The sequence below is a fragment of the Sphaeroforma arctica genome (assembly GCF_001186125.1).
Source record: "Sphaeroforma arctica JP610 unplaced genomic scaffold supercont1.8, whole genome shotgun sequence".
NCBI lineage: Eukaryota > Ichthyosporea > Ichthyophonida > Sphaeroforma > Sphaeroforma arctica.
Window position 1 is genome coordinate 261,529 of NW_014040550.1, and position 12,828 is coordinate 274,356.

Sequence of the window (12,828 nt, forward strand, 5' to 3'; positions counted from 1 at the left end):
TTATTGTATAACTATTATTTATTAAGTATATATATATGTGTGTGTGTAGTGTATATATATGTATATAGTACTATATATATATATATAATATATATGTACTATATGTTCTATATATATATGTATATATATATATATATATATACATATGTATATGTATATGTATATATATATATATATAAATGTGTATGTGTATATGTATGTGTGCGTATATGTTTCGGTGTGTGTGTGTATGTGTATGTGTGCGTATATAGGTGGGTGGGGTTAATTGTTTACCTCAAATGTGTTTGCAATGGTTTAACAATTTGATGATGTTCGTATAGTGTATACATTCTAACATGGTCACTGCTTAACGAGAACTACGTCTAAATGCTTTTTGAAAGCAAGGTTGTTGTTCTCTGCGCTGTACATTAATTTAATTTCGCTCACTTTTTTTGATGGTGCGGGCTGACTAAGCGCGTTATCCGCCAATGTCTGTGTGAGAAGTTCACTACTAATGATATGCTCGCTATGCACTAGAAGAATGCCACAGCTTTTACCGAGGAGGAAAAAGAAGAGGAAAAGAAAGATATTGTGAACGCTACGCTATGGACACGTACGCCTGAGTGCAGTGTGGACCGTGTGAAGGACGCCTCCCTCAACCAGCGATACCAGCGCATGTCCGTGCAGGACACCCGGGTAGGTGCAAGCGTGCGAAAGTTGGCTCAGTTGTTATCTGGCTGAAGGATATAACCAATACATTATATTAGTATGTTTCGAGACACCAGAACTTGTGCTTATATCCCATGTGTCTGATATACAAATCTACGGGCTCATGCAGTTGCTTCAGGAGGGTGAATGTCGTTTGTTTCACTTGTACCGTATAGCAAACGGGGGCCTGACAGCGACATATGGACTAGCGACAACATTGGTTTCCCTGCGTTGTATATGGTTGCAGTTTGAAGAAACCAACTACTATGGGTACTTTGTGAGTTCATAAGCCGCTCAGAGTCATGTGCAGCTTTTTAAAGTAGGCGGATGTTGAGTTCAAGCTCACCGTGGTTTCAATTCTACTATATTGAACCTTCATTGAAATCGAACTCTGTTGTATTGTATTCAAGGTTATAATGCTTGTCATTGGTGCAAGTAACTTAAGCAATTCGTCGCATTACCTGTCGCGCATGGTGTCGTATACAGGAACGTGAACAGTCCGATGAGAGTAAAATCATTTACAAGGCATTAGCGACGGCTATGGAGTTGAGAAGAACCTATCTGCATCGAAGTCATCAAAAGTATGTTACTGTAGTGAAAGAATAGTCTCTGTGAAATTTCGTACATTCACGCAATTGGGTGGCCATAGTGGCGGAAGCGCAGCTGTCGTGGCCATTATTAGACTTTTGATTCCGCATCTACATACTTCTCAGAGACTAAATGTACTTCTGTACATTCGCACTTGATCTCTAGGAAGCCCCTCGGATAGCTTTGGTACATCTTTGACTCATTTTCTTGTATATATCTTCGCTGTTGCTTTTTTTATTCCGTTCTGGACTACGACGTACGTAGACCATGATACTTGCCACGTATATTTGTTTGTAGAAATCCCGGCATACTTTCCCATTGCATTCGCATATTACGCGTGTCCACATTAGTGTTATAGGTAGCTTCGTGGCACCCACATATTTGCTTCCGCTTCGCCTGAAAATTTGGTCGCCACAACATACCTACACCCACCAATGTATGATCACGTTCAAAACTTATTGTAATGAACTGTCACGCTCATAGTTTTAACTGCTGTTGCTGAACTGCTGCCACTCTGATATTCTCCGTGCGCGCAGATTCTGCATATCTACCAGTCACCAGCTAGATATCTTTGGCAATCCGGGCAGGCACACTGTGCCCACCCCCACCAATCCCTCACCAATGCCTAGTGACGAGAACAGCTCCTGTGTAATCAGAATGAAGAAGGGTGTGTTCGAGGTTTTCCAGTCGCAGGCTGACTTAGACGATGCTGAAAGCGATGCCATCGGGTCAGAAAGCACACAAGGTATGTGAGGGGGAATCGGCTACTTTGTTGAAGGCAAGCGAACAACTTCCAATGCGACCGTTTGTCTTGGTGGGACCAATTCGTGATGAAGAACTTGTTGGGCGTCTGTACGTCAGTGTATCAAGTATAAAAGCCGATTTAGTTTTTAGCCCTTGAATTTCATTTAAGCGTAGTAACAAATGGTCGTGCAGGCTCCATTGATAACTCATCGACAATATTTTCACTTTTCTTTGGTTAGGAATGTTTGCGTATCCGACTCTTTTCAAATACTACAAAGATCTCAACTGGTTGATGGCCCTGTCGATGGACGGTGAAAGGTATGTGAATATTCAATTCATGCTGAAGTTTTAGAAAAGATGGGAATCGTGCCCGTGGTGCACAATGTTCAGTGTATAGGAGTGCCTGCACAATTAAATAATAGGCCCGACTATGCTGGACTTTGGTACTAAAATTACGCACAGAGTGGACGGGTAGTTATGTGCTCGTACCATGGACTCTCACCTATCTTATTTTTTGACTTTTTCGGTCGCATTGGACTCTGCAGTAAAACGTACTGCTTCCGACGAGTTAAATACCTGTCACAGTCATTCGAGATGCACTTGCTCCTGAACGAATTAGAGGAATTGAAGCAGCAAAAAGGGGTCCCACACAGAGGTGCGGTACCTATAGGTGTTGTAGGTTGACGTGTGGCTATTATATTTTATGTCTAATAGCGATAGTACTGCGATTTCTAGACTGAATACCGTACGCTTGCCCACCGCTAAACTCTGCTACAATGTCTGACAAAATCTCGTGTGTAATACGTTTTGATAGTGTTTGTTATGACGTCGTGTGTGGTTGTTTTTTCTGCAGTGGTTGTTGTGCCCGATGTGGCTTCGTAGCTAATTTGAATATCATACCTGGTTGAAAATATCCGTTGCATGTAAAACCTCATCATTTTGTTCGTCTCGTTCGAATCGGAATTGAATATTTCAATCTTGAAAGTAATTTCGACGCATTGTTTTCAGTATTGAAAAATAGTTAGCGTGATTTTGTAGTGATATAAGAGTTGTTTATAGAAAGATGACTGGCGACGAATCATACATCCTGATGTTTAGCCACGTTTGTTGCCCGCTCCAGACTTTTACAATGTGCGTAAGGTCGACACGCACATTCATTTGGCCGGAATGATGACACAGAAGCACTTGTTGCGCTATATCAAGAAAAAAATGAGAACTTCGGGTGATGAGGAAGTCATTGTAAGGAACGATCAGTTGCTCACGCTTTCAGAGGTATGGTTATACACACGGATCCTCTCTCGAATAACATTACTTCGATCTGGATTTACTTCCGACAGCTGTGTCATACTGTTTGAAATATTCATTCCCGTTCATTCTCTGTCGCGTCATCCACATTTATTATATTCAGGTGTTCAAATCGCTCAACCTCACGACATATGATCTCAGCGTAGACACTTTGGATGTGCACGCCGATAGAGGCACGTTCCAGCGCTTCGATCGCTTCAACTTGAAATATAATCCCATCGGGGAGTCTCGGTTGCGAGAGATCTTTTTAAAGACTAATAATCATATCCAGGTAACTAAAAGGTGAACCTATCTTTTGTTTTGTATGTCGTGAAGAGAAGGTCGCTGCACGCTTCCCTCTCTAATCTGTTTGTTGATTTAGTGCACAGGGGGCTATGCTGCAAGATCCATTTCGATTTTTATCTGCTCCACCATGTACCTGTGGAGATGTTGTATGTGGCTAATTCGCATTATACACACCCATGGCCCAGTGTGCATATTATTATTGCGTAGAAATGCTTGATTTTGATTTCTTCGTCTGTCATCTAAAAATGCAATATGAAAGGCTCGCTTGTGTAGGCTCAAGTTTGTTATTGAACAAAATGGATATCAAATTCATGGCGGTTCTATAGTTGCTTGTACATTGTAGCACGTCTCGACGGTTTGGAGCTATTACATGGATTCAACAAATGCTGCTTCGTTTATGTCGCTTGCATTAGGGCCGTTTCTTGGCTGAAATTGTCTCAGAGGTGGTTGACGATCTGGAGGAATCGAAGTATCAAAAGGCGGAACCTCGGTGAGTATTTCTGCTTCTATTGGAATTTTTTAGAACAATTCAACTGTCTGGTGTCCTCGTTGATACCCCTGTCTGCTCAGATATCAAGTTTCTTCTGGGTTTTTTTGTTTTTTTGTTTTTTTGATAGACCTTGATGTAGATCGTAGATCCGTTTTACGATGAACTGACGAATCATGTACAATTTTTTCCAATCACTGCATGCCGAAGTTGCCTAAATCATTCAGCATGTGTGCCAATCTTTAAAGACATGTAAATTGTACTACATAGAATGAATCACACCGCAACGTATAAATGGTCTGTGGGGTATGCCTTGGTACTCAGACCTGCAAGTAAAACCAAGAAAAATCTCATACAATATCCAAACGCAGCTTCTGCCGTCATACTGCGGTGTGCGTGTTATGTCTATTATGACAAACAATCCCCTTCGTGCCGTCATACTGCGGCGTGTGTGTTTATGTCTATTATGACAAACAATCTCCTTCGTGACGTCATACGGATAGCCTAATCCTTGAAGAACATAATCCTAATTTTACAGTGCGAGTATCTACGGTCGCAGCACGGACGAGTGGGAGAAGTTAGCGAGTTGGGTATTAGACAACGGATTAGTCAGTGAGCACATCGCCTGGATGGTGCAGATCCCTCGACTGTTCAATATATACAAAAGTAAGCTTCTTTTTTTTGTGTCGAAACAATGTACACAGTTCTAAAAAGGATCTGTGGGCACACAAGAGATTGCTGAATGTTGCGCTTTTCGGTTGGTTGCAAATTGAATAGTCGCCCTGAGTGTCATCTTCTGAGGAACGTTATTTTTGTGCTATAGATATGATGCTCCCGTATACGCGTACTCACCCTTTACTTTATCCAATGCTACAAAATCAGAGCTCGGCACTATCAACAATTTCGAACAGATGATCGAGAACATCTTCCGGCCCTTGTTCGAAGCTACTGCAAACCCTAAAGATCATCCCAAACTGAGGTGTGTTTGTATTAAAGAATCGAAGTTCTGCATAGGATACAACAAATAAGATCGAGGAGTTTTTGATAGGATTGAAATGCACCGAGCTGTTATTAATGTCTCTTCAACACATTCGAAGATATATCTGGTGTTTTACTTTCGTGTGTATTTGTCCGTCAAAGCTGTGAGTTTAAATTAGTAGATTTATTTATTCACCTCGTGTCAGTAGTTTTGCCCAGGAATGAGTGAATTACCTCAGGTGATTCCGTACGCGGAACGTTGTCCGTTAAATCACACCCAGTCTGGGCTACATATGGCTCTGCCTCTATCCACCGACGACTGCCGTACTGCTCGTTGAGATTTGAAGTGTTGCTCTAGTCTCCTTAGAGTGCACTTCTGATTCTGCTGTATTGAACGCTCACGGACAAAAACGTCACAAACCACACATCGTAGCAAGTTCCTTACGCTGCTTGGAGGGTTCGATGCCGTTGATGACGAAAGCAAGCGCGAGGTTCGCAAGCATCACCACTTCCCGTCTGCTGATAAGTGGGTGTACGAAGACAACCCGCCGTACACATACTACATGTACTATCTCTACGCCAACATCTGCACACTCAATCAGTTCAGGTATTTTCTATCAATATATATAGTCTTACTTTCTATACCCCGCTTGCTGTGAAAAAAAATGTCAGACGTTCGATTGAATCGGTAACGCTACTGTAGCGCATTTTGAAAATATGAAGTACTTGGAATGACCATTTCGCTGTCCGTGTAGGCTAGAGGCTTCGAATATTTTACAGACAGACATTCCTCCAGACTTAAAAAAATTGTGCGTCTCATTAAAAGAAAAAAGGAAATATCATTTATATATGCTTTCAACTGTGAATATAGCCAGTATCTATCCAGCTCTGTGCCCAATTCCGGATCCTCTTTATCAGTCAAGTTTTTTAGGCCCGAAGTCCATCTTCTATTCTTCTGGGACCATAAACTTCACTGAGCTTCACTTAAAAGTATAGGTAAATCCCTTTGATATATGTTTGCTGATTGCCATTTAGTATTACTCACAAATCTGTATTAATTCGATATCAGGGCATCGCGAGGACTCAATACGTTCCAATTCCGGCCTCACTGTGGAGAAGCAGGCGATGTCGGTATGTTAGCGCAAGTGTACTACGCTGGTCGAGAATCGATCTCCAATGCAACGCATCTGCACTTCTTTTTCTTTTTTCTGCGCGGGTCTATTATTATCGAACGAAATACCAGTTATTCCGAGAATAACAATGGCATCATCATAAGTAAGTAGTGGTCAATTTTGGGCACGATCAGTCATCGCGAACATGTACAAGTACAGTAATGCGGACGATTGTGGCTGACCCAGATTGCCCTTCAGATGATATACCTTGTTGGAGTGAATCATTCACACACATTCCATACCTTCTAAGCTTGCATTCCCGATATTGTTGCCAGATCATATTGCCTCTGCATTCTTGACTTCGGAGGGTATCAACCACGGGCTCACGCTAAGAAAGATCCCTGTACTAGAGTACTTGTTCTTCTTAACCCAGGTATTTGTTTTGATTGTGCTAAAATTAATCAGTGGATGCGCATATAAATCTGTGTAAAACATCCACGCAAGCTGGTGAAAGATGTCAGCTGAGCTCAGTGTGAATTCGAGTGACACTGCATGCAGTAGTGAGTGCGCGTTAGTGTAGACAATCTATTGGCATTGTGCAAATGTGCATACATGTGTAGTATTTAACGTTCAAAATTAGGCTCGATATATGATGAAGATTGGGCATTTTATTGTACTTGCATGTGTATTCAACGAATACGTTAGTTCCTCGTTGTTTGCTAATCGACTTCATCACTAGCGCTTTAGATCGTATGTTTGGTATTGTCGTCTGCGATGCAAAATGATCGTCAATCTGCAGTCCACTATACAAACTTAACATACCTCATCTGATTACGTATGCAAATTGCTCTTAACGCCATATTGTAGGTTCCGATCGCCATGTCGCCGTTAAGTAACAACAGTCTATTCTTGGAAGTCAATCGACACCCATTCCCCAAATACTTTGCCTGTGGGCAAAATATCTCTCTCTCAACAGACGATCCCCTATTCTTCCATTTTACGCGGGTATGTTCATGTGTACGAATTGAAGCGTATTATTTGTAGCATAGTGCCAGATTTATGTGTCGATGTTTTTGAATGGGTACTGGGCTCATGGTTTTGTTTAGTGTTCGATCATTTGGCCAACCAATATAATTGGTATTATGTGCAGTGGAGTCAGCAGCTTGAAATTCCTTACAAGTTCCATTCGTGCACCAATTGCGTGTTAAATCGTTGTCGTAGTACTCTAAATACTCCATCTTAAACACACTTGATAAATTTATTTGGGGATAGCTGTATCGTATTGACTTTTCTTTTCTTTAAATTTTATTTTATTTTATTTTTTACTCGTACAAACTTCTGCGGACGCAATTCTAAACCGAACGAAACAATTATTGATCGAACATGTAGACTGGTATATAACAAGTAGTTTAGATAGTATGAGTAGTGTATTGATTTGTTTACTTTGTACACTCCTATCTTATATCTAAATATTTACCTCAAACATATAGGAGCCGTTGATTGAGGAGTATTCAGTCACTGCACAGCTGTGGAAGCTTTCAGCATGCGACTTGTGTGAGTTGGCACGAAACAGTGTCCTTGCTTCTGGCTTTTCGAAGGAGAAAAAGCTCAAATGGTATGTTCGTGGAAAAACAGAACTAGCGCTTAGTTATATACATATATATATATTCAGTATTATTTAGTGTATTTGTATGTACTCGAATATTGATACTTGGTACACGCACTGACAGGCTTACCCACTGGTATTATGCAGCAATATCCATATATTTTATTTTTGATATACTCTCTTGATCGATATGAGTTGCAGGAGCGAATTGAGATTCAAAATACATTATAACTCTAAAACCTTATACTTTTTTCTACTGTTTAGGTTGGGCCCCGATGGCCTTAAACCAGGAGTGGATGGCAATGATATTCAGCATACTAATGTGGTATGTAGTAGTGCTTATTTGTTTATTTTCGAATATCGCTGTATAGATTCATGTAATCCTTTTACATACAGCCACTATTCATCTCTGTTTATGTTTTGAACGGACACTATTTTTCGCCGATTTTTTTTTCTGTAGCTTTTTTGTCACATGTGCTACCTTCATAAGTATTCTCGCCCCTTTCACGCTACTGTGCCTTCCTCAATTAGATATGAGCTACTGAGTAGTGCCACCGCTAGTAAAATAGGAATTTTTTTTCTATACTTTTTTTTCCTCCCAATCCAGCCGGATATCCGCGTGGCATATCGGGTAGAGACCTTGATGAGAGAGCTCTCGCATGTGCTTAGGGGTCAACGCGATCTAGTGCACATTCCTAATTTCGCTTAAATCATGTGAAAAGTTATCGCTAGCGTCATCGGTAGAACGATAAAATAGAAAACTAAAAATAAATTAAAAACCAATCAACTGTGCCAGAAAGTCCAGATGTGTACTACTTTCTAGCTCGCTTAACACTCGTAATCATCCAATGAGGTTTTGGTGATATTTTTAGAATAAATTCATTGTTAGGTAGGGCACTTCATTGGAGATAATATCCAAAACAAAATTGCATCTAGAAAAATTTCTATATTGTCGGACAATCGTCGTGAGAGCATTTGTATTAATTATACCACTCTGATTGTCTGAACTGGGATCATAAAGCAAAGCAAGCGCGTATTGAATTGGCGTGGGTGTCCTAAAAGGGTCCATATGAGATTGGGAATGAGCTTTCAAGTGTGATATAGTACACTTTGCCAATGTCCACGTAATTTTCTGTTGCACAATAGGTTGGCAATCAATTCCATATGCGCGATTTTACAATCGTTTAATGATAGGAAATACTCTCTTTGAACACAACCTGGGTATACATAGTGCAAAAGCGATCGAATGGGCAGAACCGGGTTGCAAGGCAATTCGTTCTGGTCTCTTTGTGACAATTGTTTAGTCTGCGGGGCTGTACTTTCTATCGGAGTTCTACAACCACTGTCGGCGCAATCGACAGGTAAATTGCAGTCGATTGCAGAAAGAATGCTCACGAGTGTAGACTAAAGGACAGCCCGTTGAGAACAAATGAAATGTATAGAATTACTTTCAAGTGCCGGCGTTTCTCTTAGAAATCAAAGTCCTACACTTAAATAACGCCTGAGAAGTATCAAGTCCCGCTACGCCATACCTTGAAGGCTTGTGATACCAAATACCTTGTAATCACGGGAAACACGGTTGAAACAGCATAGTGTGCCGGCGGCACCTTTTATTTCAAGATCTTACCGTATTATGTCACCACACTGATACTAAAGCTACCTTAGATCCATTGGCTTGGACCCTGCAGAACCCGCTTCTTGAAATAATACCAGATGGGGAATACCTCGGATGTTGGAATTGGGACAGTCTACAGCGAAGTCACTTTCCAAGCCTCCCCGTGCCGTACTGTAAGTTTTTCTCCGCATCGTATAATTTCTACCCAAACGTTAGCTAGAGGGAGAAGAAAAACGCGATTGGAGTGGAATGGGTGTGTCAGGCTTTATTTGTACGCTATTCTTCCCATAAAAACGAGTTCTTTGAAGGCGCCCCGGCGGGCAGTGATCCGTTGAAAAAGCACCTGCCAAGCGATTTCGGGACGCTCGAAATCTTCATCATCCGCGTACTACTCCTTTTGTGTTGATTCACTGATATCACTGATATGCAACAAGCACCCATGTGAAGTTACCTTTGTGCTCGATAGTTCAAAACAATCCCTTGTGGTCCGCGAAACCGGTCTAATTACTGAAACCCCTACCTCGACATTCCTTGCCACTATATTTCGGAACACGTGCACTATATCATGACTTTTGTTCAACGTGGTAGATATGTAAACATTTTTTCGTTGACTTTACAAAAGATTTTATTTGCTACATTTATATGCCAGGTGAGAGCCCTTTCACAAGCTTGGTTTATACAATCAGAACCATAACCGAAGTAGTAGACAAGTACTGACCATCAAAGACTTGCGCGGTCAATTTGATCAAGTGAACAACAGTACAGATATGTGATTAAATTTGTCGCCTGAATATCCCAACTTTCTTCCAAAGGCTCTCGTGGCGTCATGCTCAAGCTCACAAATGTTTCAAACTCGAAAAGTGCTCTTCTTTATATAGATCACACCAATGGTCATCACTTTATCTGTTGGAATGTGGACTTTTGGTCGCGGGTTTGCCGTTCCATCTACACAGTTTGTTTGATGTTGAATAAGATCGGATCAAATGCTTATATGTTACTATGGGCTGCACTGTCGCCCATATTAAAGGTAAGTTCTGAGCTTAAGAACAATAGTTGCTGTCTATCACAAAACGAACCTTTTAATTAGCAATGTGCTGATAAATTTCAATCAATAGATTATTTCCCATGGTTTACAATGCTCTGATCAAGAAAAAATGCTAACAAAGTGATCAACGATGCAGCAAAATCTAGACGTTCTGAATTAATACCAGTAGGTCACGTGGCTGCGCTAGAAAAACATCCAAGAACATGACTACACTACAGTTTAGTCATCATCGAAGATCTTAAACCCAGTAGGAACACTAGTTTTATTAGCGGGTGTTAGTGCCAGCTAGAATTAATCAAATCATGAGGAAAGAGGCTTGGAAGCAAATGTGCATCAATGGTTCCATCAACGCAGATCGTAATATCATTAGGAACGTTAGTTTGATTAGCAGGTTTTAGTATACCAGCTAAAAGCATTAATTAAAACATGTGGAAAGATAATTCCGACAAAACGATCAGACAGTGGGGGTTCGAATATAATTTTCAGTATGACTGGAAATGAATACCTACGGTGCTGAACGTTATTAGGGCAAAAAAAAACCCCCCCGATATCACAAAACGCGGGTTTGCCTGTGTCAAGCGTATAATGTCCCGTTTAGATCGGGACGGCGCTAGACGGACGAGGCCTCGAGCTGTAGTCTTTCGAATACCCCGAGGCACATCAATTCTTATTGAGAATTGGGTTGTTACGTTTTTAGGTTTTAGCTAAGTATTTACAGTATAGCAGGTGATGGGTTAAGTATAAGTGACACGCTTGAGCGCCATCCATTTTCAGGGTGGGATGGTGGTGTTTTGAGGGAGAATCAAAGCTTAGAATTATAAATTATGAGATCGTGCTTGTCTGAAGGAAGGTGACCGCTGAGGTAAGCCGTTCTAATTATAAAATTGGAGAGTGTGTGAGCAATGCGATGATGGTCGCAAGCTGTTCGTTGCGAGCAAATTATATTAACCGCTGACGTCCAGCGGCCAATAATCATCGCCAACGATTCACTAATCCCTGTTTCACGAAAGACTGGCAAGCCCCCGAAGTGTAAAGAGTGGCCACTGTATTTTCTGTTGCTGAGGCCACGGCAGTAAGGAGTTTACGGAAATGACGCGTGAGATGGAAAACAGGTGTGATGATTCGGGTTCGGTTGATGTGCGGGTGAACCATTCACCCAGTGCGCGGTAGGGGCAGATTCTCGCCATGTTTATCGGCAGTTGGGAATTATAGAAGTTGTGGAAAGGTCGAGACTGGTTTTTGAAATCGGTAACAAATTTTATGCAAACTCATCTTAGACCCCAACTTTATACCCGCGGTGTATGTGCAAGTTGTCGGAATAGGTTTCAAGGTCCGAGTGAACAGTCAATTCACCTAATAGCATAACCGCCCATACGCCAATCGAGATGGTCGTGTAGAGGCGAATTCATTTGGGGGTTATGCTTTATGGGTAAGAAGAATAGGGAAAGGTGTGCAAGTATGATTGCTGAGGTTAGTGGGCGTCGGAGTCGAGTTGGTATTACCTTAAGTCGACGACAGCGACGGCTGGTCCAAGGTTAGAGCGGCCTTGGTCGTTGGTATGTCTTATGCATGAGTGGCAACTGCACGAGAGGAGACACACTCAAACGTTATTATTAATAAAGTAAACTTACATAGACTTTGAAACATGCACACACTACTTGCAAGAGATAGATAGGATAGTATTTTACTTCACATTACAATAGTCTTATATATCATGTATCATTCAAATAGATCAAGTACAACGACTCCGGCAATACAGCACAATCGCAAGTAAGCTAGTATTATCAATACATATCTGCAACTCGATATTGTTGCGCATATACTTATGTGCGTACTTAATTTACACTAAGACTACACTACGAAAATATTCATGCATCCCAGTGATATGTTGGTGATGTGGTACAGTGTCCTTGATGCGACAAGAATACCACAGCACAACACTATATATGCTTAGGCATGAAATAAAATTTTGAACATGACACATACGACGCACGAAGTCGTTACACAATGAGTGGTGGTTGTGTGTTGCAAGGATATCTATATGCTTAGAGTACAGGCGAGCACCCTGTTGACTCTAACTCAGTGGCAAGCACCCCTGAGGACACGGCGCATTGAACTTTGTATGAACTCGGATATTAGCCGCAGCTTCGAGCGTGTTGCGTGGCACCCAGTCGACAGAATAGACTATGTCTGTTTATCTAGATGCTAAGAATACGGGCGAGTACCCCGTCTATACTTACTCAGAGGCGAGCAACCCTGAGGACACGGCGTATTGAACTTTGCGTGAGCACTACAGTCGGTGAGCAACCGCGGCTTCGAGCGTGTTACATAGTCGCCCTGAGTGGTGTTGAGTTGGATAACATTATTGCGTAAAAG

The 12,828-nt window shown here is 41.4% G+C and overlaps 1 protein-coding gene across 1 annotated transcript; it reads left to right on the forward strand.

Moving 5' to 3' along the window:
- Positions 1-467: 467 nt before the first annotated feature.
- Positions 468-8,501, forward strand: SARC_00315 (hypothetical protein; the record flags this gene model as incomplete). Its single annotated transcript, XM_014306042.1, has 18 exons — positions 468-473; positions 517-675; positions 1,174-1,268; positions 1,812-2,020; positions 2,259-2,337; positions 2,565-2,674; positions 3,140-3,291; positions 3,428-3,595; positions 4,023-4,099; positions 4,635-4,762; positions 4,979-5,075; positions 5,508-5,681; positions 6,144-6,205; positions 6,522-6,619; positions 7,054-7,191; positions 7,677-7,801; positions 8,057-8,117; positions 8,400-8,501. 18 exons carry the CDS (start codon positions 468-470, stop codon positions 8,499-8,501), a joined length of 2,040 nt encoding a protein of 679 aa, XP_014161517.1.
- Between the last annotated feature and the right edge of the window lie 4,327 nt (positions 8,502-12,828).